The 25,803-nt window shown below is 39.2% G+C and overlaps 1 protein-coding gene across 2 annotated transcripts in view; it reads right to left on the bottom strand.

Moving 5' to 3' along the window:
* Window positions 1-25,803, bottom strand: part of DNAJC1 (DnaJ heat shock protein family (Hsp40) member C1) — a 210,500-nt gene that overhangs the window by 16,631 nt on the left and 168,066 nt on the right. For both annotated transcript variants that reach the window (XM_033407847.2, XM_004280941.4), the window contains one exon: window positions 16,973-17,092. In XM_033407847.2, coding sequence (XP_033263738.1) covers window positions 16,973-17,092 — 120 coding nt within the window. The remainder of the gene's footprint in view (window positions 1-16,972; window positions 17,093-25,803) is intronic.

Raw genomic sequence — 25,803 nt, 5'->3', positions numbered from 1 at the left:
AAAAGACCAAAATTCAGAATTCAAAGTATGGTTTCTACTGAAGGTGTATTGCTTTTGCACCATCATAAAGTTGAAAAATAGTTAAGTTGAACCACTGTAAGTAGGGGACCATCTGCATATGTCACAATCTGGCCTATCCATACCACACAAAACAAATAGCTGCTATAATCTGAGTCTTTCAGATTCTCAGTTCTAAATAATAAAACGAATGGGATGTCACTATAGTCACCTTTGAGCCAAACTTTTCTCTCACTTAAAAAGGCAACTTAGAACCTATAAGAAAGAAGCAAAAAGCACAACTGGTCAACTTTCCAATTCTATGTAGTCCAAGATTTATTTTAATGTTCTATCCTCTTTGCCAAGTCCATATCTCCTGGTGCCATGAGATGGTTGTATAACAATGATAACTCTAAGTGATCCTTTTTTTCTTGAGAATTTCTCTTCTTTTCATTAGTTTCCATCTCAGGAGAAGGCATGTATATGGCAAAATAGTTCTGTTTTGGGGGCAAATTTGGCATCCTCAGCAGATCATTTATTATTCTAGGCAGATTAAGAAGTTTCCAAATAAGTGACAGTCTAATAATAAAGCTCACTGTCCAGGGTGTCTCTGAGTATGGCAGTATGCCACTTCAGGAAAGGAAAGTCATCCTTCAGTGAGCATTGGTCACCACCAATTCTATTTCTTTCCTATAGATCTAGATAACTTCAATTACATGGGTGTCAGTTTGCTTTTTTTTTAAAGGTATAATTGACAAATAAGATTGTAAGATATTTAAAGCGAACAACATGATGATATATGTATACATTTAAAAGGATTCCCCCTATTAAGTTAATTAACATATCGATCACCTCATATATTCACTTTTGTTGTTGAGAACATTTCAGTTCTCTCTTAGCAAACTTCAATTCTATAATACAGTGTTGTCAACTGTAGTCACTATGTTATACATTAGATCCTCAAACCTTATTCAACTTATAACTGAAAGTTTGTACCTTTTTACCAACCTCTCCCTATCTCCCCCATCTCCTAGTCCTGGCAACCACTTTTCTACAATTTTTCTATGAAGCTTTACTTTTTTTTGGCTGAATAATACTCCATTTTGTGTGTGTGTGTGTGTGTGTGTGTGTGTGTGTGTGTGTGTATAAACACATTTTCTGTATACATCCAGCAGTTGATGGACACTTAAGTTGTTTCCATACACTGGCTGTGGTGAATATTGTTGCTATGAAATTGGGAGTGCAGATATCTCTTGGAGATAATGATTTTGTTGCCTTTGGATATATACCCAGAAGTGGGATTACTGGATCATATAGTAGTACTATTTTTAATTTCTTGAGGAACCTTCATACTGTTTTCCATCGTGGCTGTACAAGTTTACGTTCCCACCAAAAGTCTACAAGGGTTTTCTTTTCTCCACATCCTCACCAGCATGTTATCTCGTCTTTTTCATAACAGATATCCTAACAGGTTTGAGGTGATATCTCATTGTGGTTTTGATTTGCATTTCCTTGATGATTACTGATGTTGAACATCTTTTCATATACTTGGCCATTTATAGGTCTTCTTTGGAAAAAACGTCTATTTAGCTCTTTTGCCCATTTTAAAATTGAATTTTTTTTTTTTTTTGGTATTGTGTTGTGTGAGATCCTTATATATTTTGGATATTAACCCCTTATTGGATGTGTCCTTTGCAAGTGTTTTCTCCCATTCCATAGGTTTTCATTTTGTTGATGGTTCCCTCGCTGTGCAGAAGCTTTTTAGTTTGATGTAGTCCCACTTATTTTTGCTTTTGTTACCTTTGCTTTTGGTTTCAAATCCAAAAAAATCAACACCAAGACTAATGTCAAGGGGCTTACTCCCTATATTTTCTGCTAGTTTTATGGTTTCAGGTCTCATGTTCAAGTCTTTAATCCATTTTGAGTTAGTTTTTGTGTACAGTACAAGATAGAAGCCTGGTTTTATTCTTTTACGTGTGGCTGTCCAGTTTTCCCAACACCATTTATTGAAGAGACTATCCTTTTCTCATTGTATATTCTTGGCTTTGTCAAAAATTAGTTGCCTGTACTAGTAAAATAAACCAGTGGATTTATTTCTGGTCTCTCTATTCTGTTTTTAATGCCAGTACCATACTGTTTTGATTACTATCACTTTAAAAGTTGAAATCAGAAATGTGATCCCTCCAGGTTGTTCTTCCTTCTCAAGATTGCTTTGGCTATTTGGGATCTTTTGTGGTTCCATACACATTTTCAGACTGTTTATTTCAGTGAAAAATGCCATTCGAATTTTGAGAGCGTTTACACTGGATCTGTAGATTGCTTTGGGTGGTATGGACATTCTAACAATATTAAATTCTTCCAGTCATGAACACAAAATATCTTTCCATTTATTTGTGTCTCATTCAATTTCTTTCGTGAGTGTCTTGAGAGTTTTCAGTGTATAGATCATTCATCCTCTTGGTTAAATGTAAAACTAGCACTTTATTCTTTCTGATGCTATTGTAAATGGAATTAATTTCTCTTTTTGACAGTTTGTTGTTGGTGTACAGAGTTACAACTGATTTCTGTATACTGATCTTGTAGCTTACGATTTTACTGAAATAGTTCATTAATTCTAACAGTTTCGGTGGAGTCTTTAGGGTTCTCTATATGTAATATCATGTCATCTGCAAATAGAGATGACATTGGAGGTGACATATTCATCACCAAATTTATTTCTCTCTGATAGATCTAGATGACTTGGATAACATGGGTGCCAATTTAGTCATGAATGTTTAGTATTACTTCTCACCTATTCTATAATGAATTTTTCAGTTACTCATTCTGCTTTTATATCATGTGCAATTGTAGAAGGTATGGGCTCTGTCTGGCTTAATGGAGATTTATGACTTTTTTCTAGCCTCCATTTGGGAGAAGACCTATAGGTCCATACAGACAAGACTTCTCTTCTTCCTCAGTATGTGAACAAATAATATTGTGGGCTACTGGCTTAGGTGGGCTTTTGGATAACACTACCCACATGTGTATTAACAGTTACATGGATTGTAGAATTGTAGGGAAATTTGTTTCATCATGTTCTGATTCCAAGCAGAAAATACTTTTATAATTCTTCTTCTTAATGTAGTTATACCTAAAGCTATCTTTAAAATTCTTATGAAATGGGGGCTCTATGAGCAAATCTGGGATATATAGGTTAGGGTGGAGTGAATGAAAGAGACCTAAAATAGGTTTCATTCCTTCCAGTGAAAACACTGATGAAAGTAACAGAAAATTAATTAACAAAATGAAAACTGTATTCCATAGGGTACAGTTAGGATCAGTGGATAGTTATATAGTGGCACATTTCTACTCAACATACAGAAGAGTTTTCCATTTTTCTGAGCTATATAAAGTGTATACTCATATTCCTGGCATCCTCAGATAACTCAGAAAATAAATGTTGGCTATTAGTGATAACCTCAAGTCATATTTTTCAAATTCTGGCTAACTTAATGATATTTTAAGTATTCTAATAATAAAAATTATGTAACTGTGAAGTTCATTACAGTTGGACCCTGAGTAACACAGGTTTGAACTGAGCAGATCCACTTACGTGTTTTTTTTTTTCAATAAATATGTACTAAACTACTACACAATCCACCGCTGGTTGGATCTGAGGAGGCAGAACTATGGATACACAGTTGACTGTAAAGTTATATGTGGATTTTCAACTGTGTGGGGGACTGGTGCCCCTAACTGTCATGTTGTTCAGGGATCAACTGTATTTTCATTCAGTTGTATTTAATTTTGGCCAACTTTCTGTTGAATCTAGCACTCGTTATAACCAGGAGCTACTGTAGTTTTCAAATAAAAACGGCACTCTGTTACCTGAACATTAAATAAACCACCTGAAAAATGTTTCCAGCTGGTAGAGAGCAGTGCTGTTCATTCTTATTATTTCTCCAATGTCTTTAAATTTTTCTCTGGATCCTCTGTCTGGATAGAAAATACAAGAAATAATAATAGTGTACATCTTAATCATTGACAAAGAGGGCCTTCCATTAACTTCCTGATCACCTCTGTAAGTAATGTAGATGGCCAATTACTGGGAGAAAATACTTATGCCAACAGACAATAGTGTAGTTTTGCAGATATTTTTAGTCTATCAGCAAGATATTGCAACAAGCCAACATACATTCACCCACTTTCCTCTTTTTTAAATGGGTTACCCAAATTTTTAGCACAAGGAAGTGATTTTACATTGCATTAGCACATTAGCATCTGCTCAAGGGTCACCATCTATTGACTCGCTGCATCTCTAAGCTATACATAAGACAGAGTTAAGCAAATAATTCAGGGTAATAAAAGAAATCCCACCATAAAGTACGATGCTATCCCCAGACCACAGATTATACTGTGAGAAACCAGTTCCTTCATGAATAAAACATCCATGGTATTCAAAGTGAATATCATTGTAACTAGTAAATTAGATCTAGACTTTAAAGTGGATACTGTCCTCTTGGTAAGATACAGGGTTCTGATGAGTGAGTACAAATTACAAACTCAATATATTAGTAATACAGGACACTAAATAAGATCCAGGAGAAAACATATAAGAATGGTAAATGGGAGATATATATAGAAAAATTTTCATGCAATCTGCAAGTATGCTTTGCTTGAATGAATCACTGAGGAAATGAACAAGTGTTCAGTTAGAGCTTAACGAAATGCTGAATATTTCTGTGGTTCAAATATTCAAAGGAAAGCAACTGCTTTTGGAGCTCTCTGGAGTTCCAGCCCCATGGACTGGCCAGTGTCTTGGGACATGAAATACCTTGCTCTCAAATTTACCCTCCTTTGGCCCAGAACCTCAGAAAACCAAGAGATTTCACTTTGAAGATGATATGGGATCTAGGGCATGGCTGACAGTAGTGCTGTCCTACACACAGGGTCAGGGTGTAAAAATCAAGTCTTTGCTGAACTAAGAGGCCAGAGGGGCTTAAATAAGAGTCAATCTGGGTTCTAGTTCCAGGCTGCCATTAACTAGCTCTGTGGCCTTGAACTTTTTTTTTTTTTTTTTTTGCGGTACGCGGGCCTCTCACCGTTGTGGCCTCTCCCGTTGCGGAGCACAGGCTCCGGACGCGCAGGCTCAGCGGCCACGGCTCACGGGCCCAGCCGCTCCGCGGCACGTGGGATCCTCCCGGACCGGGGCACGAACCCGTGTCCCCTGCATCGGCAGGCGGACTCCCAACCACCGCGCCACCAGGGAAGCCCATGGCCTTGAACTTTTATTTCTTTCTAGAACGCACATCTGTAATAAGTGATTATTATAGTGATTTACAATTGTGTAATGGTTCATAATAACAAAGTATTTTCATGACGCTATCACATTTCACCTGCCAGATACCCCGTGAAATTCATATCACAGGCGAAGAAACAGAAGCTCAGAGTGACATGGGGACCTACAAAATCACACAGCCCATAAAATGGTAGCATAGGACACCAAAGCCAGGTTTTCTTTTAAATTCTGTTCTCTTTCCACTTTACTTCTTTATCCATAAAACAAAAGATTGCATTAATGGTTTCTTTTTAAATCAAATATTCTGTGATTCACTAGATGTGACATTATTTTAGTATTATTATTATTTTGGCTGCACCACGTGGCACATGGAATCTTATTTCCCCAACCAGGGACTGAACCCGGGCCCTCTGCAGTGAGAGTGCGGAGTCCTAACCACTGGACTGCCAGGGAATTCCCTAGATGTGGTATTATTAATGAACTATCTTTCAATTTAGGTGAATTACCAAAGATTTATTAAGTATTGACTTAGCATATCACTATACTGAGAACAGTGGTGTATGTATAAGACCTAGTCTTATCCACCTCAAGGAGCTTCCAACGTGGTTATTCCCTTGCATACTCATTCAACAGATTTCCAATTAATTAGGACTGTGCTTATAAGAAAGAAAATCATTGTTTACTGCTTTAAAAGTTTTTTACTTCTAAATCAATGTTGGCTAAAGTAAGGAAAGAGCAATCCAAAACAGGCTTGTGTACTGACAGTTTGGGAGTCTGGCCTCACCTCTCATGAAGGCCAATTCTGTACTACTTTACCCGAGTTACTGCCAATCACCAACTAGGTGAATTTAGTAAAGATTCAAGCCCTTTGTACTTTAATTTCCCCAGTGTGTGTCACAGAGATCTGTTGGTGATACCTGTCACACTATTGATGTATAAACAGGTTGGGTGGATATCTTGTTTCTCTCTCTCCACTATTCTGTTTGCCCCTCCTTAAGCTGTGTCCTCTGTGGAAGAAGACAACTGAACCAGATAAAAGAAGGACATTCTCTGGACAAGGGTCTGCAAGTAGTTGTTATTACTTTGCTAGAACATTCAAATTAGCCCTCAAGGCCCTTTGATGGGGGAATATAGACAAGCAAAAATATTAATAGATGGCTCTAGAATTCTACTAGTAAAGCTGTTTTCGGTGAGGGGATGGTCTGGCAAGTGTTTCAGTAGAGGCTGAATGTTCCTACTGCCCTCCCGGCCTAGCTGTCGGCTGTCAAGTACCTTACTGTTTTGATTACCATAGCTTAATAACATATTTTGAAAACAGGACATGTGATGCCTCCAAGCTTTGTTCTCTATCCAGATTGTTCTGGCTATTTGGGGGTCCATTGTGGTTCCATACAAATTTTAGGATTTTTTTTCTATTTCTGTAAATCAGTAAAGCTTTTATAATTAAAAAAAAATTAAAAAGAACGAGGTAGGCCTATATATACTGACATGGAAAGATACAAAATATTTTTTCTTTAGATTTTTAAAAATCAAGGTAATACATGCACACAGCTTTAAAAAAAAAAAAGTCAGTTTACAACCAGGGCTTCTGATGAAAAGCCATGTACCCTACACCCAGAACATGCATTTCTGTTCACAGTCTTTTTTTGAAATTTTAAAATATTTTTTCTGAGCATTGTTTTTTTAACCATTAAAAAAAATTGAAGTATAAATTTACAATGTTGTGTTGGTTTCGGGTGTACAGCAAAGTGACCTGGTTACACACACACACACACACACTTTTCAGATTCTTTTCCATTATAGGTTATTACAGGATATTGAATATAGTTCCCTGTGCTATACAGTAGGTCCTTGTTGGTTATTTTATATATAGTAGTGTGTATATGTTAATCCCAAGCTCCTAATTTATCTCCCCCCTGCCATTTCCTTTGGTAACCATGAGTTTGTTATCTATGTCTGTGAGTCTGTTTCTGTTTTGTAAATAACTTCATTTATACAATTTTTTAAGATTCCACATATAAGTGATATATGATATTTGTCTTTCTCTGACTTACTTCACTAGTATGATAATCTTTAGGCTCATCCATGTTGCTGCAGATGGCATTATTTCATTCTTTTTCATGGCTGGTAACATTCCATTGTGTTCATATACCACATCTTTATCTATTCATCTGTCAATGGACACTTAGGTTGCTTCCATGTCTTGGCTATTGTAAACAGTGCTGCTATGAACACTGGGGTGCATGTATCTTTTCGAATTAGAGTTTTTGTCAGTTCTGGATATATGCCCAGGAGTGGGACTGCTGGATCGTATGGTAGCTCTATTTTTAGTTTTTTAAGGAACCTCCATACTGTTCTCCATAGTGGCTGCACCAATTTACATTCCCACCAGCAGTGTAGGAGGGTTCCCTTTTCTCCACACTCTCTCCAGCATTTTTATTATTTGTAGTTTTTTTTTTTTTTTTTTTTTTTTTTTTTTTTTTGCGGTACGCGGGCCTGTCACTGCTGCGGCCTCTCCCGTTGCGGAGCACAGGCTCCGGACGCGCAGGCTCAGCGGCCATGGCTCACGGGCCCAGCCGCTCCGCGGCATGTGGGATCTTCCCGGACCGGGACACGAACCCATGTGCCCTGCATCGGCAGGCAGACTCTCAACCACTGCGCCACCGGGGAAGCCCATTTGTAGAGTTTTTAATGATGGCCATTCTGACCAGTGTGAGGTGATACCTCATTGTAGTTTTGATTTGCATTTCTCTAATAATTAGTGATACTGAGTGTCTTTTCATGTGCCTGTTGGCCATCTGTATGTTCACAGTTCTTCTGATGCTTACAAGTACACATAATTAACTAACAGGCTTTTGGTATATTATATCCTGAATTCAGCCTTTTTCCCACCTCTACCAATAAGCCCTGGTCCAAACCACCACTGTCTTTTGCAGGGACAACTGAAACAGCCTCTTACTTGGCCTGCCTTCCTGCTCCCACACTTGCCCTGCCACAGCATCTTCTCCACAGAGAAGTCAGAATGACCCTTTTAGATCTTGCACTCCTTTGCTCAAAATCTGGTGCTTTCCTGTCTCACTCAGAGTAAAATCCAAAATCTTTACCTTGACCAAGGAGGTCCTAGGTGTTCTGGTCCTCCACTATCTCTTGGCCTCATCTTCTGTAATCCCCCCTGCTCACTCCTCGTCAGCCGTATTGACCTCTTTGCTGGACTCTGCACACCCAAAGCAGGCTCTTGCCTCAAAGCCTTTGCAACTGCTGTTCTCTCCACCTGGAACGCTTTCTCAGACAACCTCGCTCCCTCAGTTGCTTTGTGCCTCTGCTCGAATGTTACCTCTTAGAGAGGACTTTCCTCAGAATCCCACTTGAAATTGCACTCCCTAGGTTAGGTCTCTAACCTCTTACTCTGCTTTATTTTTCTTCATGGAGCTTCTCACTGTTTACAATTTTTATTTTACTCCGTATGTTCGTGTTCTTTCCATTGTGCTTCCCTGCCATTCTTTAGGGCAACTGTCTTTGCCTGCATGGTCGCAGCTGAGCTGCAGGCAAATTGGTACTCCAGTTCAGTGGGAGGGAAAAGTGAGCAAGAGCTCCTAGAGACACACATTACTTCAGTTATGTCCCTCTGAGAAGAAATTAGTAACCTAGCCATAGCAGAGCTTGGAGGGCTTGGAAGTGCAGTGTTGCTGGGCAAATATGTGCCTACCTTCTCTATTACTAGAAAAGGGGATAACATATTTTGATGGACAACTTGCCATAGTCTTCCACAATCTGTTGATTTTAAAAATTGAAAAACCATCTGAAAGTATATAAAATGTTTAAAATATAGCCATTATGTAAGATCTTACATAACTGTGATATGGTAAACATTACTCACTGTAGAGGTAAGTACTGCACTGTGATCGCACTTCTTGTGTCACTTAAAGGAGAATGTTCTCAGTGTCAGATTCTTTTGCTGTTTCTATCGTTCCACTTTTTTACTGCACAGGCAGATTGCGGTTTCTATAAGTTGAAGGTTTGTGGCAACTCTGTTGACAAAGTCTGTGGGCACCATTCTCCCAGTAGCATCTGCTCATTTTGTGTCTCTGTGTCACATTTTGGTAATTCTCACAATATTTCACACTTTTTCATTATTATTATATTTGTTATGGCGATCTGTGGTCTTTGATGTTACTACTGCAAAAAGATTATGACTCCCTGAAGGCTCAGATGATGGTTAGCATTTTTTTTAGCAATAAACTATCTTTAATTAAGGTATGTATATTTTTTGGACATAATGCTATTGCACACTTAACAGACTACAATATAGTGTAAACCAAAAAATTCATGTAGGTCACTTTATTGTGATATTTGCTTTATTTCGGTGGTCTGGAACTGAAACTGAGGTATGGCTGAACTTAAATTTGGACTATGCCTTTTTTGTATGGTTTTCTGTTGGTGGAGTTTCTAGTTGCCTTTTGTTCACGTGGTTGCTCTCTCACAGTCTTTTGTTCTCCTGCTCCAGCGTGGACTTTCTGCACTCTTCGCCTGCTGTATCGCCGTGGGGTCTCAGGATTTCCATTCACTGGGCTCAGTCCACCATTCCGAGGATTCTGTGTCTTCCTCTTTGGTGACTTATCCCTCATTTGCTGGAGTGTGCAGTCTCAGGAAACTGTCTTAAGAATGAGAGGTCAATACGTGAGGACCCCACGTATTGACCATCATAGCTGGTTGGTCTGTTCTACATTCAGAACCCTTCTGCCTTGAACTGTGAAGGCAATGTTCTCTTGTCTCCCGGAATCTAGTGCTGCCAAGCAATCTGCTCTCACTCTGACCTGCCTTACTTTGGAGGCTTCTTCTCCTTAGAAGCTTTAAAGATCTTCTGTGTAGTCTCAGTGTTCATGCGTTGTTGGTCTCAGGTGTTTCTTCATCCTGGAAAACTTCATTGTATCATTTATTGAAAAATGCTCTCATGTCTGTTTTCTCTGTCTAACTGGAACTCCTTTTAATCAGATTTTGACCTTTTGGACTGATTCCCTGTATTTCTTGTCTTTTTGTTCTGCTCTCTAGGAGATTTTCCAGATGATAATTTTCAACCATTCTACTTCATTTATTTGGATACTTATTTTTGTTCTGATTTTTTTCCATAGCACACTTTTTTGTTTTATGAATTCAGTATTTTCTTGACTCTCTAGATCAGGGGTCCCCAACCCCTGATTAGGACCGGCCACACAGCAGGAGGTGAGCAGCAGGCAAGTGAGTGAGGCATCTCACTTCTTCTGACGCTCCCCACCGCTCCCCATTGCTCACATTACTGCCTGAACCATCCCCCCAGCCCCATGTGTGGAAAAACTGTCTTCCACGAAACGGGTCCCTGGTGCCAAAAAGGTTGGGGACCGCTGCTCTAGATGTTAGAAGGTAGGTATAATGAACTAATTCTAGAAGGCTGGTATAACCCTACCTAAAGATATCCAATTAACAAAACACCAAGAATTCTAGAATATTTTTACTTTAAGATATATAAATGCAAGAATCCTAAATAAATTAACAAATCAAATCCAGCTGTTTATTGAAAGAATAATATTATATGACCAAGTAAACTTTATCTTAGAAATACAAAGGGGGACCTTAGTAATATATTCATCCTTATTAGGTCATATGATCATGTCAAGGGATGTTGAAGAAACCACTGTTAAAATTTCACATCTATAAATTAGAATTGGAAAAATTAAAGTGAAGAAAATTTCCCTAGCATAATAATGGATTTCTCATATCAATGACTAATATTAAAATTAATGACCAAACATTAGGTTTTCTTATTAAAATGTTGAGCAAAAAGTCTACATGAATCACTCTTACTATAATATATCTCTGGAATTGTTAGCTAATACACTCAATATAACAGAAGAAAATGGCAAAGTATTATTTGCAGAAGGTAGGACTTCCCTGGTGGCACAGTGGTTAAGAATATGCTTGCCAATGCAGGGGACATAGGTTCGAGCCCTGGTCCAGGAAGATCCCACATGCTGCAGAGCAGCTAAGCCCATGTGCTGCCACTACTGAGCCTGCGCTCTAGAGCCCATGAGCCACAACTACTGAAGCCTGTGCGCCTAGAGCCCATGCTCTGCAACGAGAGAAGCCACCTCACGGAGAAGCCCGTGCACTGCAACAAAGACCCAACAACACAGCCAAAAAAACAACAACAAAAAACGGTAGGACTATCTATCCTCGAATTATAATGAATTAACACAAACTCTATTCGAAATAAGACCAGTAAGTAAGGAGGCAAGTTATAAAAATCAGTGCCATTGCACGTTTCACTTACTTGATGAGCAATGATGGAAAGAAAACAAACGTTCTGTGTTTATGAGACTATGAGGAGGTGTCCTCTCATACCACCAGGGGCATTGTATAATATTATCACCTCTCTGGAGGCCAATTTTAGAGTCACCAAAGGTTCTAAAAACATCCATAGTCTTGAATCAAGCTTCTCTACTCCTAGGCATACAAGCTAAGGAAACAGATATAAATGGAAAGATGAATGAAGAAAAAAAGGGAAGCAATTTAAGTGACAATCACCTGGGTGCTCCTTAATTATATCCAGACAACATGGAGTATTGTACAGGTGTTTAGAAAGATGACGTGGATCTTTGTTGTGGAAAGAAGCTTATAGCAAAGTGAAAAGGGCAGGATACAGATTAATACTGTTAAAATTATGTAGTCATATGCCTATATAAGAAGACTAAAGTCTGGAATGACATACAACGAAGTGTGTGTGCGTGAGAGAGAGATTTGATAACACATTATTATCATCTATTAATGTCAGATTGAAAACTGATTATTAGATTTTAGTGACTCATCTAGCAAGCAGAATGGTATAAAGGACCCCTTCCTTTTTAAAAATTTAAGTACCCTTGAAGGTCGTGGGGTTGAGCAGGTGGGGGAGCGAGAGGAGCGGAGATGAGGCTGCTCTGGAGAACCGCTGTGGCAGGGAGCCAGATGCAGGGGGTGGCGACAGTTCTTGTCCCCTTTACAGCCTGTGTAGGACTAGTCTGACTCTAAATAAAAGTAATAGCAATGATACATTTGCCCAAATATATACGAGTTAAATTGCTGAATTCTACTCTGGATAAACACAAGGAATGTTATTAGCTTTGTTAAAAAATTAATGCAAAGTCTATTTTAACTGAGATATACCTAAACTGTAACAACTACTTTACTATTGATGAAGTATTTTAAATGTTAATATATGCCTTTCAGCATTATATATACTATATGTTTAGTTCACTGACAAAAGTTTATTTTCTATTGAATAATCTGCTTACATTTTTTGAAACAACTGCCATAACAACATATAAATATTCCCCCAACAGGTATCTCCTCTCTAGTTGTGGCTATATAAAATAAAATTGGGAATTTTATTATTCTCCCTCCTTTTCACCTGCATATGAAATGCTTCTCTAACTACACATCTCACGGTGGCATTAAGCTAATTACAAAAGTCTGTTTAAATCTATCCACCTATCTTTTGTTTTGCTACCTACCTGGGCCTTTTCCAAGCAGGCAGAACATCTCCAATCAGTCTGTTATCACAACTAGGATGCAGGAGATTAGTGACTATGGAGAGGGGCAGAATCAGTTTACATCCTTACAGGCAAGAGAATGATATTACTGCACAAGCAAGAAATGTGAGGCTTCCTGACCTTAATTTAGAAAACCTGCAGTTAATAATCACACTAAAGTTGGTTTTACATGCCAGACAGGTTTTGCTTCCTGTTTTTAAAATTTGAGTGTTCTTTGTGGTTACCAAAATTATTTGCTAAAAGGCATATATTAACATTTAAAATATCGCATCTATAATAAAGTAAGTCTTACGGTTTAGGTATATCTGAGTTAAAATATACTTTGCATTGATTTTTTTTTACAAAGCTAATAACAAATTCTTTGTATTTATCCGGAGTAGTATTTAGCAATTTAACTAGTGAATTATGACAATTAATACACTGAAAACTCCTTTCTTAATTGAGGAACAAAATGGGTTTTTCACTGTAATCTGTCAACCCAAATAAGGAACATATAGATTCCACCACGGCACACTGTCACCCCTCCCAAAAAGGTCAATTGTTTCTCGAAGGAAAGAGAACTCAGCCTGAAGCTACACGTTTAGCAAGGAAAACGGGTCAAAGAACAGATGGTGCAGAGCTGGGGTGAATTGGTACAGGTGATCCGGTCGGTATGTAGAGGTTCCAATAACAGCAAACTCAACTTGGTTTCTTTTTCATAGTGGAACACTTAATGAAAACAAATCTAATTAACACCATACGCCAAAAAAGAAGTATAAGTGATCTTCTAAAGTGTGGTTAGCTTTCACTTAACATTCTACTAAAGGAACTGTATTAGCCAAACCCATCTTAGCTGCTTCAGTGTAACTCACTGTGTGTTCGGTAAAATGAGTTTTGTCTTCAGACACTTGTTCTCTTTTAGAGAGAGAGTGCTTTACAGTTTGTGTTTGTGTGTATGGTACTGAAATGTAGTTACTGAAATGAAACGTACAGTCTAGCTATGGAGATGATGCTCACAGAATGAAAATACAGTGTGAGTCTATATATGTATATACTGATATAGAAGCAAAGTTACAGTGGCACTTTTGGTGCCCAAAATTTTAGGTTTACTAAGTATTTCCAAGGTACTTTTGGTATTATGAAAATAGAACTAATACTTGGAGGGGGAAAAAAATATCTCAAAAAGTCATGTTTGGGGGCTTCCCTGGTGGTGCAGTGGTTGAGAGTCTGCCTGCCGATGCAGGGGACACAGATCCCGCATGCCACGGAGCGGCTAGGCCCGTGTGCTATGGCCGCTAAGCCTGCGCGTCCGGAGCCTGTGCTCCGCAACGGGAGAGGCCACAACAGTGAGAGGCCCGCGTACCGCAAAAAAAAAAAAAAAAAAAAAAATCATGTTTGCTACTTCCATGATAAAAGGAAAAAATATCTATTACATGGAATCAGTCTTCCTTGGGTAAGTATAGAAGAAGAAGAAGAAAAAAACTATGGGATGAATTTGCAAAAGTGTGAAAAGATGCCTTTACCTACACCAAGGCTGCACTAAGACTGCTCTTGTAAGTTACGTCAATTTTCGAGATCTATGATACTAAACAGCCATCCCAAGGCTCTGTTGGTTACATCACGTATATTAGCATTTAAACTTTCATCTCGCTCCTCTTAAAAATATAGATTAAAAATTTAACCAGATTTTAATGACAACAACAAAGTAAAATATTGCTCTATTCAATTTCTTATCTGCCTTTGGAATTATTAACTATAATGTCTCATAGAAATATTATTTAAAAAGTTAAAGGCAGTGTTGGGACTTCCCTGGTGATGCAGTAGTTAAGAATCCGCCTGCCAATGCGGGGGACATGGGTTCGAGCCCTGGTCCGGGAAGATCTCGTATGCCGCGGAGCAACTGAGCCCGTGCACCACAACTACTGAAGCCTGCGCACCTAGAGCCCGTGCTCTGCAACAAGAGAAGCCACCGCAATGAGAAGCCCGCGCACTGCAACGAAGAGTACCCCCGCTTGCCGCAAACTAGAAAAAGCCTGCATGCAGCAACGAAGACTCAATGTAGCCATAAATAAATAAAAAGTTAAAGGCAGTGCTATCTTCAACAGAGACACTAAGTTAGTTAGTGAACTATTCTCTCTCATCAACCAATTGAACTACAAGTTTTGAGGCCCTTTTAAACCAATGCCTGTTTTGTAACTTTCTAAAAAGTATTTCAGTCATTTTTGTTAATCAATCACTATATTAACAGTAATTATACATTTAGAGGATCATAGTACTTAAAACATCAGTAACCATGGAACATCTTTAACCTGGTCAGATATTTACTGATAAGGCATTATTAGATCTTTTACAACCTTGCAACAAGATAAAATGCACATCCCAGTAACATTCTTAGCAGAGGAAAAGGTATCCTTATGGTTTTCCTCCAGTAACCTAAGATAACGGGTCTCATCATGAAATAGCCAAAAAAAAAGTTACAAGATACAAGGGCTAACTTTCCACATGATCAGACTAACTCTTAAGTCGAAATCATGTAAAACATCTTACAAAAATCTGTGTCTTTAAAATGTGATTTTAAAAAGTCCTACCATATGGTAGTAAAAACATTCCTATATAATTTAAAATTCTCAAAGCAGCTCCTATCTGAAACGGAAAAAAAAAAAAAAAGAAAAAAAACCCAAGAAAAAAAATTGACAGTAATACGTATTATTTGTTTCTAAATTAAAAGGTTATTTTTTTGGTGGTTGTGCTTATTAATCATTTTGCAGGGTTTTTAAATTGTTCATTATCAAAAAAGGCCCTGTGGGACTCGAGGGACATTGTTCCAGCTAATGATTAAGAACTCTCCAGACAACAGGGGCTTCTTAGACAATGGGTGAATTTCCAGGATGTCCGGCCCCCTTCCGAGAAGGAGGGAGATAAACAAAATGTAAAAAAGGTAAAAAAGGTGTCTGTCAAAGACCAATCAGGAAGCTGGGGACAAGTTCCCTCTCCGGTCCGAGCCTAAGCCGGGACCAATCAGCAGGAAAACACAACCAAATCTATAATTTACATACGGGGAAGTGGGAACCTAGAAAACTGACATATTCGCGCCCAAAAGGGGTTCCTTCTTCGACCTCCTGCGTGAGGACCAAGGAACCCCGGTGCACCGGCCTTCAATAAACCTCTTGCGTTTTGCATCGGCTTCCGACTCTTGTTGTTTCCTGGGCGAGTCGAAACTCCTAGGAGACCGCGTAGGTCTAACAGCCCAAAGTATACTAATACAATTGAAGAGAACATAAGAAATCTGAATCTTTGCTTTCAGTATCCTTAGATATTTTAGAGCTATAGGATTTATTTTAAAGTAAATTCAGTAAATATTTACTATCATTTATGAAAATGAGGATCATATTGATGAAAATAAAGACCTCCATTTCAAGTAAACATTTACTGAATATTTAGTACATATCAGGTGCTCTAGTAGGTGCTTTTATAAGATTCTCTGCCCTATATTTCTGAAGTGTTAAATCGAAAACTTTCCCGGTAAACACTGTCTTTTAAATGGTAGGTATTACTGGTCACATATAATCATATATAAATTAAATATATATTGTTTATAGTATATATGTAAATCTATAGTTATACACTTCTAATGTACATTATATATAATTATAAAGCTATATGCATAGAACAATTTTTTGGTTAAACAACTTGTCAAAATGAATCGTAGGTATCATCCTTGAAATAAAAACATTATAGGACTATTGCTCATTTAATTAATGCAAACCACCTGTCAACTACCTATAGCAATCTGTACTTCAGTGTTAAAAAGATCCAGCTGAAATGTAACTTCTCTAATTCTGATCAGAGAACTATTTTTTTTCCCCACAGCTAAAGGGGTCACTCGAAACAAAAACTAGCATTGTTTTTCTGTGATTAGGTTACAGTAGCTTAAGTCTCTAAACACCAGAATGCCTCACACAGCTGTTAATTGTAGACCAGGGGACTAGCTGACATCTGCTTCTTGCTTATTTTGTTAACGGTTCACTTCCAGGTCCTTAAAAAGATTGTAGGCTTTCTCCAAAGATAATGTTGGACGCATCTATGTCTGCCTTCTACATAGTTGGCTTATTCTGGTTTGTCACTCTCCATACAGTGCAAATCTGAGTGAACTCACATCTGTCACCGATCGACCCAATTCGTGGGCAATCTTTTCCCATCGACCTGGGGTTCCTCCTGGGAACTTAACCATACTTCTTGTCAGCTGGCTGAGGTCCTCTTCTGTCCATTCAGGTGCCTGCAAAACATTAAAGAAAAAAAATAATTCAGAGAATGTTCGCTAAAACATTTAATAAACCTGTGAAACCAAGTATTGGCATTATGCTTTCTGCAAAAATAACAATGTTAAAACGTATCTACTAGTTTAGGTGAAGGTCTGAGTTGCATATTTAACATTAGAATGCAAAGCTCCCGCAGCCTTTTAAATGCTCCAATGTACACCAAATAATAAAGAAGAAGTACTGTGAACCCAGGCTCTTAAAGACATTAAAAAAAGAAAGACAGTTGTTTTGAAGTGCATTGTGTCACTAATGCTCACAAATGCCTCATGTGAGCTTACCACAGAAGGTCTTGAAGTTTTTAAGACAAATGATTAAAAAAGCAAAAAAACTTTATAAGTGTAAATGAAAATGTGAACAAGTAAATGGACTGATTCAGAATCAGAACCGAGACAAAGATATATTTTTTGTTCATTCTACGTAACGATATTTAATTCTAAAAAGCATGTATTTTCAAGAAGTTAATTTATCAAGTGCTAGCATTTTGTAAAACTTGAGAATAGAAATTAGAAAATCCTGCAGCCAAGACTTAAACCACCCAGTCCATGCAAAGCAACACTTCCTTTTTGAGAAGGTAAATAGCTTCTAAAAGTTGATCAGATTATTAAATTGAATAATAAAATACCTTAAAGATGATAAAAATCTGTTTTTGCAAAAGCCAAAATTCTCAGAGCAAGCATATTCTCTGCATTTTATTCAGCATTACCACTTGGTGAAACCCAAAGTTGAGCAAAGCAAAAGAAACCATCATCAAAGAACAGATAGCCACGTTACAATTATTTTACATTACAGCACTAAACCGTTTCCTACCAGAGGCAGTAGCCACAATGGTACAACACAAGACTCCAGGAGTCAGCAGAGAGATGGAGGAAGCCACCTTATTTTCCTTTAATTAAAAAGAAAGAAAAAAGAAAGAAGGAAGGAAACCTCTGAGACAAATACCTTTTCTAATCACTGTTTCCGATAATGAACAGGCATACATCAGGCCGTATGCATTACAGGACCATCAGCACAGACAACAGCCAGAGGTGAGTGACCCCAGGGACTATCTCCACAGCTACAGCAAAGCTTCTCCCTGACACTAATCCTCCCTGTCATTCTCCCACTGTGCTCTAACCACACTGACATCCGCCTGCCTCACCGCAAGCTTAAGGGGGCCCTTCCTGACTTTTTACTGTCTCCCCCAATCAATGGTTCAAGCGTGCTCTTTTCACCATGTCCAAATGGCAGCTTCACTCATAATCAAAGTGCACTGCCCCTGTTAAAGGGCTTTCCGAAAGGCTCTCCCATTTGCATTCATTTGCAAAGCAAACTACTTTTATTCACTTTGTTCTGCTATCAAGAATGTTCCCTGAAGCAGATAAATTGGCATAAATACAACCTGCCACTTAAGAGTCAGTAAATAATAGCCAATAGTAGGGAGGATTTTATCAATCATTCTATTTTGTATCCACTAAAAGCTGAAAGCCTCAAACATATTCATCAGTACAACCCTTACGAAACATGCATAAATTCCCTTCTATAAAAAGGTAGCCTACACTGAGTATGGTCGGAATTTCCTTGATATTTAATGAATATCAGAAATCTAGTTCTCCATATCAGATAAATTAAAAATTTACACTGAAGGTTTTTTACTTTTTGCTTGTTTGTTTTTACTTAGGGGAAAAAGCATTATTCAGATATTATTTAGACAGGCATAATTGGATTTTCTAGGAAATCACTTTTGCTAAAAAGCTGAAACTTGAATAACTATACCAATTGGCTTCAAAATGCAAAAGTTACGAAGCATTTAAATATAAGCTTATAGTACAAGGTCATACATAAACAGCATTAAGTTGACGCTGCACAGAGACAGAGTATTCCAACCATATAGTGTATCAATGCAATTTCACGCTAAATCAGATCTTATTTCTGCATTAATTATAACAAACACATTTTTGTAGGAAACAAAATTGTCTAAAATGTCAATAATATAAGCCATTCTTTCACAGAGTAAACTAATTCTTTAATCTATTTTTAATAGATTGGCCTTCCAAATATGCTGCATATATCAACAATGGGCATTAAGAATCAATCTAATTTTAATTCCTTGTGAATGAGTCTAAAAGGATAGTGCCACTTTTTTCTGGAAAGGAAAAGATTTAAATCAAATATTTGGATGAATATCCTGAAAAATCATCTACTTCCTTGAAAATCCTTCCTTTTAGTTTCACTGTTATTTCACAGCCATGATTTTATTATTAATATTAAAAAACTAGATCAATAATAACTAGGACCATAATCTGAAATCTTTGAAAGAATCCTTTTAGCAGTTCATTATTCTCTCTCTTCCAGCTGTACGGCACTTTGGTGAATGTGTAATTCCTCAGCAATAGTTGGTTGTGTCTTTAGAAGCAACAGAGCCTACTGTGATCCAGCTACTGCAGCAGCCATGAGGGTGGCCTTGGTGTGAATGTATTCTCCTTGTTCTAATCTGGAGCCAACTGTAGCTCTGAAAGTCAAATGAATGCATACGCATACCGCTTTGCCACTTAAAACCACGTGTGTCCAATACTACTGAGACATTGGGCCAAAAATTCATCTCTACTGTAAAGTAATGGAAGACACCCCATGGGGTGGGGACAGCTGTTCTGACTACACAAGCATTCCAATTTTGCATCAGAAAAGCCCCGCTCTGGGAATAAATCTCCATACTGAATAAAAAATAAAAAGTTTTCAAATTATTTAATATATTTATGTAATGACCCCAAAATATATCTGCTAAAGTAAGAGCTGATATAACATTTAAATTGTATTCTCTCTACCCCTTTGGGATAGATTTTTGTCATAAAACCAGCTAATGTTCAAAGATTCAGTGCCTTTGAAAATCCTTAATATTCTTGGGGATAGGAGTTGGAGGCTGTAGGGGAAAGCACACTGTACCTTTAAAGTAACCTATACATACCTTTCCCCTCACAGAGTTAGACGGTAAAATGTTAATTACAAACTGTCATGCAATTTATTTGGTACTGAAAACTTATGACCCAATTAAAAGAAAAATTTTAAATGTACTTATTTACTGCATTTTCATACTTTATTGAAACTGCCTAATGAAGAATATTTCTGTTGAAATGACTTAATGTAATTTATGTAATTACAGACCTTACAATTTTGGATTCAACAACTTTTAATAGATTCAGCTCAATTCATGCATTCTCAAATTTTACCTAAGAAATAATATCCTTACTTAGTATCACCCAGTTAAAATATCACATATGCATCTAATAATGTGGATGGTATATCTAATGATCGAATAACCTGCTACCCTCTCATTCTACATTCTGTACCGACATTTTGTTTTAGAATGTGCATTTGGCTTTCAGCTATACAATTTTCATTTCCAATTTGAAAATTGAGCAGTTAATTGACCTTGACTATATATGTGGATAAATGGTATATTAAAAAACGCAAACAACAAAATTAAAAACAAATCACCTCGGGGCTTCCCTGGTGGCTCAGTGGTTGAGAGTCCGCCTGCCGATGCAGGGGACACGGGTTCGTGCCCCGGTCTGGGAGGATCCCACATGCCGCAGAGCGGCTGGGCCCGTGAGCCATGGCCGCTGAGCCTGCGCGTCCGGAGCCTGTGCTCCGCAACGGGAGAGGCCACAACAGTGAGAGGCCCGCATACCGAAAACAAACAAACAAAACAAATCACCTCTAATGTCTTTTCACTCTTAGGAGGAGAAACTCTTCTTTGAAGAAAACTTGCAACTCATCCTAACCTATTATTATAGTGTTGTGATCCTTTAGCAGCAGTCGTTGTGACCAGAAAGGTCTTCCCATCTATGATTTAGCTGCCTTGCCAAAAGAGAGATCCCCTCTGGACCAGTGATCCTAAAGTGTGGTCTGGCGCGAACCGGCAAACGAGTTTGTTACCCACCTGTGACGAAGTTCCGACACTTACAGCAGTTGACCGCTGCCACCACAACCAAGAGCAATCAGCAGGCTCTTCCTTTAGAGACTAGAAGCCAGTTGGGTTAGTTGTCAAGCTAGCATGTGCGTCCCATGAAGTGCGAGCTGCAATCTCGTTCGGCACAGCAGGACTACAGCCTGGTCAGCAGTAGCCGGAAATAATTTTTAAAACCTGGTCCTTCACTATAGATCATTTGAGAAACACTGCTCAAGACAATGCAGATAGTTCAAATTCCTTCTTACCTCCTTTTTTTTTTTTAGGAGCAACAGTAAATACTTGGAGCTCTTGAGAAATGGAAACAAAGATGTTTGATCCATTCCTTTGCAAAATATTTTATGCCACTAAGTGTTGGGGGGGCACTTGGCACGTAGTAGAAGATTACACCAGGTACAGGGAACAGCAAATTGCAGAGGCCTTGAAGTGGGAGCACGTCTAGGATGTCTGAGGAACAGCAAGATGGCCAGGGTGGCCAGAACAAAGCAAGCCGAGGTGGCAGGGGGAGGAGGTGAGGTCAGAGGGGCAAGGAGGTAAAATCACAGCAGGGCTCAGAGGCCACAAGGACTCTGACTCATTTACTCTGCCTGACACACAGCTATTGGAGAGGTTCTTCTCCCTTCAGTTGGTGGAGAGCTTATTTACAAAAGGGGCTATTTACAAAGGTGTGAGTGGAGGGGAGCCACAGGAGCTCGTGCACTGACAGTCCTGACAGCTCAAACCCGCAAGAGAAGACGCCCAGAGTCAGCCTGCTTACGAAGTGAGAGTGAAATCAGGTGCAGGGCAGCAACTGGCCTGAGATGACCACATCCAGAACCATGGCTAATTAGGTCTGTGATGAGTTACTGCACAGGCCCCACAGTTGATGAGAAGGAACAATATCAGGGTGTGATAAGAATCTCTGAGGTCTTTAATGACAGTACTAATCTCTGCCTTTTTTATTCCTTTACTCTCCTGTGGGGATTCAGAAAGGAGTAATCATAAATGTGATCAAGGGGATATATTTACCCAGAAGAATATGATTTTACCTGAAAGATTTGTGAAGTCTTATTTAAAACTATGATATACATTATTCAAATTCTAACCTAAAGAGTACGTACTAGAATCATCTATTCATGGTAATTTAATATTGAAATAAAGAGCTGACACCATCGAAGATGTTTGACTGCCGATAGCTTTGAAGCCTCCCCTCTCCCGTCCCCCTTGTGCCCCACATCTGGGTTAAAGCCTGAAGGAAGCCTGGGAGGCTGAAACCTCGCACGTCCCTCCGTCCCTCCATCCCTCCGTCCCTCCGTGTGTGTGAGAACCCTCATCCCAGCCCCACCCCAACCGCAGTAAAAAAAATCCCAAACCAGCCTCCTTTCCTTTCTCAGGTAATTTTTGGGCCAACATGGAAAGCCTGCCCTGTTTTCCCCAGAAAGCCTCGTTACATAATCAACCTTTTTGTATTATCTTGGGGGGGGGGAGGGGGGTTTTGTGTGTGTGTGTGTGTGTGTGTGTGTGTGTGTGTGACATTATCAGTCCTGACACTGGAACCAAATTTTGGGTATGGAGGTGGTAATGCTGTCCCTGCAAGGTGGCCACAGCAGTTGACACTAGGAGCAGGATGTCTAGAGGGGGGCGACCACCACCCGGGGTTATCTTCTCTTGCTTTGGTTTGCTGACTGGATCTGCTGCCTGGTGCTGCATTTGCTGAGTCCTACCAAGCCTCTGTCATAGATTTAACCCACCTAAGTTGGAAGCGTCAGTGATTGGTGTTCACAGAGAAGAGTATGGGATCAAGGAGCTCCTTTAAGTAGCCTTGGGTTGTGTGTCTCAGTCCAGACTCATCTGTGTCTTAGACTGAGTTGTGTGTCTTGATTGATGGACTCAGGAGAAAGACTCTTAACTTGTGAGATACTGCTTGTGTGTCTCAGGCAGGTGGTGTTGGCCCTGTTCTAAAGAGGGCTCAGGGGGAAAGAGCTTGGTTAGGCCCACTGGGTAGTCACCTGTATGGAGGAACAGCAGTCCCTATTTGAAGAGCAGTTGAATTACTGAGATTCATGCTCCTAAAGGCAGATGGCTCACTAGGACCCTGTAAGATACGTTTGCTTCTGCTGCTTGTGTCTCTGTTGCAAAAAAAGACCTTGATCCTCAGGGTTACAGAGAAGAACACCCCTGGCATCCCTGTGGCACAGCCAAGTTGTAAATTCAACTGCTGTCACGGCGAAGGACGCTAACCCTGACAATACTGATTGGAGGCTTTCTGGAGGAAGAAATTTATAAATATGAGCAGTGCAGAGAAGACCTCCCTGAAGGATACCCAGTAACTACCACCACCAAAAAACCCCAAACCAAAACAAAAAAAACCTACAGGGTGAGCACAGCGGTCTGCTAGGGCTGCCGCAACTGAGTTGCTTAAACAACAGAAGTCTATCTCTTCACAGTTCTGGAGGTCAGAAGTAGGAGATCAAGGTGTCATCAGGGTTGATTTCTGATGAGACCTCTCTTTCTGGCTTGCACATGGCCTTTGCTCTGTGTGTGCCCACGCAAAGCGAGGGAAGATCCCTGGCCTCTCTTCCTCTTCTGATAAGGACCCCAGTCCTATCAGATTAGGGCCCTGCCCGTATGACCTCACTTAACCTTAATTAATCACCTCCTTAAAGGCCCCATCTCCAAGTACAGTCATGTGAGGGTTAGAACTTCCGCATATGAAGTTGGGACACAATTCAGTCAGTAACAAGGAGGAAACAAACAAAAACCGAAATGGAAGTCTGTAATTTGGCCCAATTGGTAACTGAAATTTTACTAAAAGAATTTCTACAACAAAAAGATTAAAAGGGCAGATTGGCTTTTGTACCTCTATAACACTAGTTCTGAATTAGTTTAACGTTTGCTGAAACACAGCAGTTGGATAACCTTCATGGCCTTAATCAGTAACGGGGCTCAAATTACAGTTACACTGGGCATCCCACTAAATTTAAATAAGGTACCCCCTATAATCATCGGGCAGTCACTAAAGGTGATAAAGAGGACAAACAGGTATGCCTTACCTTAACCACAGGAACTACTGTCTTGCCTAAATTTCTCGTGATCACAGTACCCATTGTCCTAAAATGTGCCAGTGCTCATGGACTCTCTGACTCAACGAGTAATAAATATTTGTCACAAATTATCTTGATAAAATGGAACCCCATGAACCTCTTCTTCCCCCATTAAAATAGTTAATGTGGCCCAGTGTAAATTAAAACAAAGTCTTTCATGGTTGAAACCCTTTAGACAAGATGTATTTAGAGAAGTGGTGAGTATCCCCACTGCTCTGCCATTTAAGAGCCCAGTTCACCCTGCTCTTAAACTTGGGAAGAATGAATGTGCCTCACAGTGGATTACCCATGAGCCTGGATTGCTGTGGGCCGCGTTAAGGTCCCTGTAGCCAGTACTACTGAATTGACCAAATTCATCCAATCAGCGAATGGTAAATATTTTTCTATTATAGAATTTGCTGCATATCTTTTGTTCGGTGCCTATTTCAACAGCCTCTTGACTGAAGTTTGCCTTCCCCTCCAAAGGGCTAGGACATACTTTACCCAGCTCCCAGGGCGGGTAGCTCACAGCCCTGTCATTGCACACAGTCTCTGAGGGCAAGACCTTAACTACATCCTTCTTTCTCTAGGGACACAGGTATGACATTACCCTGATTTCCTCTTTGACACACTCGTTTGGGACATACAAATAATACAAGGTGCTCACAAAAAGAGGATGGGCCACTGCCTCACACACAGGGTAAGGCCCCCCTGCCACCTCGATGAGATTCCTGAAAATTATTGGGGAAACTGAAGGCTGCTCTCTCTGTGACACTGTCAAGAAACAGCTGTTGACTCTCAGCACCCACAACGTCTTTTAGGCTTTTTTTTGTGTTCCGAAGGAAACATATTTCTCATTTACAACTTGTACACAAGCCCATTTATGCTGTTACTTGCAAATTAGCTCACTTTGAATGGGGCCCCCTCTAACAAAGGGCTCTAGAATCTGTCCCAACTGCAAAATAACAGACACTCCTGTTAGTGCCCCCCAGAGACTCCTTCACTGTAGAGGTTTTGGCAACCTTCTCTCTGAGTTAGAATACCAGTTGTGTACAGCTAATTACTTTAAAATGTTAAAACCGTAAGTATTTGGACTGCTAAAATTAAATTTTTGGTCTTTTAAAGAAACTGCTTAAAAAATGAAAAAGAAAGCCACAAACCAGGAGCAAATATTCACAGCACATATCAGAAAACAAGATTTGTATCGCAATTTGTTCATCTATTCTCCTACTGATAAACACCTGGGTAGCTGCCGGCTCTGGGTTACAATGTATTATGAATACAGACGCTATGGATATTTGTGTATAACTCTCTTAGTGGTCATGTGTCTTAATTTCTCTTGGATAAATACCTACTGGTGGAATCGCTAGGTCATAGAGAAAGTATACATGTCACTTCACAAGAAACTAGGTAAGTATTTTTCCCAAGTATTGCTTTGCACTCTAACCAGCGATAACTGAGGGTTCTTGTTGCTCCAGATCCTCACCCACACTCGATATCACCAGTTATTTTATTTATTTATTTTAAAAGAATAATCAGGAATTTAGTTATTAATTTAATTTTATTTAATTTTACTTTTTGGCCATGCCATGCAGCATGCGGGATCTTAGTTCCCCAACCAGGGATCGAACCGGTGCCCCCTGCATTGGAAGGACAGAGTCTT

This window comes from Orcinus orca, chromosome 2, assembly GCF_937001465.1.
Source record: "Orcinus orca chromosome 2, mOrcOrc1.1, whole genome shotgun sequence".
NCBI classification, from domain to species: domain Eukaryota; kingdom Metazoa; phylum Chordata; class Mammalia; order Artiodactyla; family Delphinidae; genus Orcinus; species Orcinus orca.
This window is presented reverse-complemented; position numbering and strand designations above follow the sequence as displayed.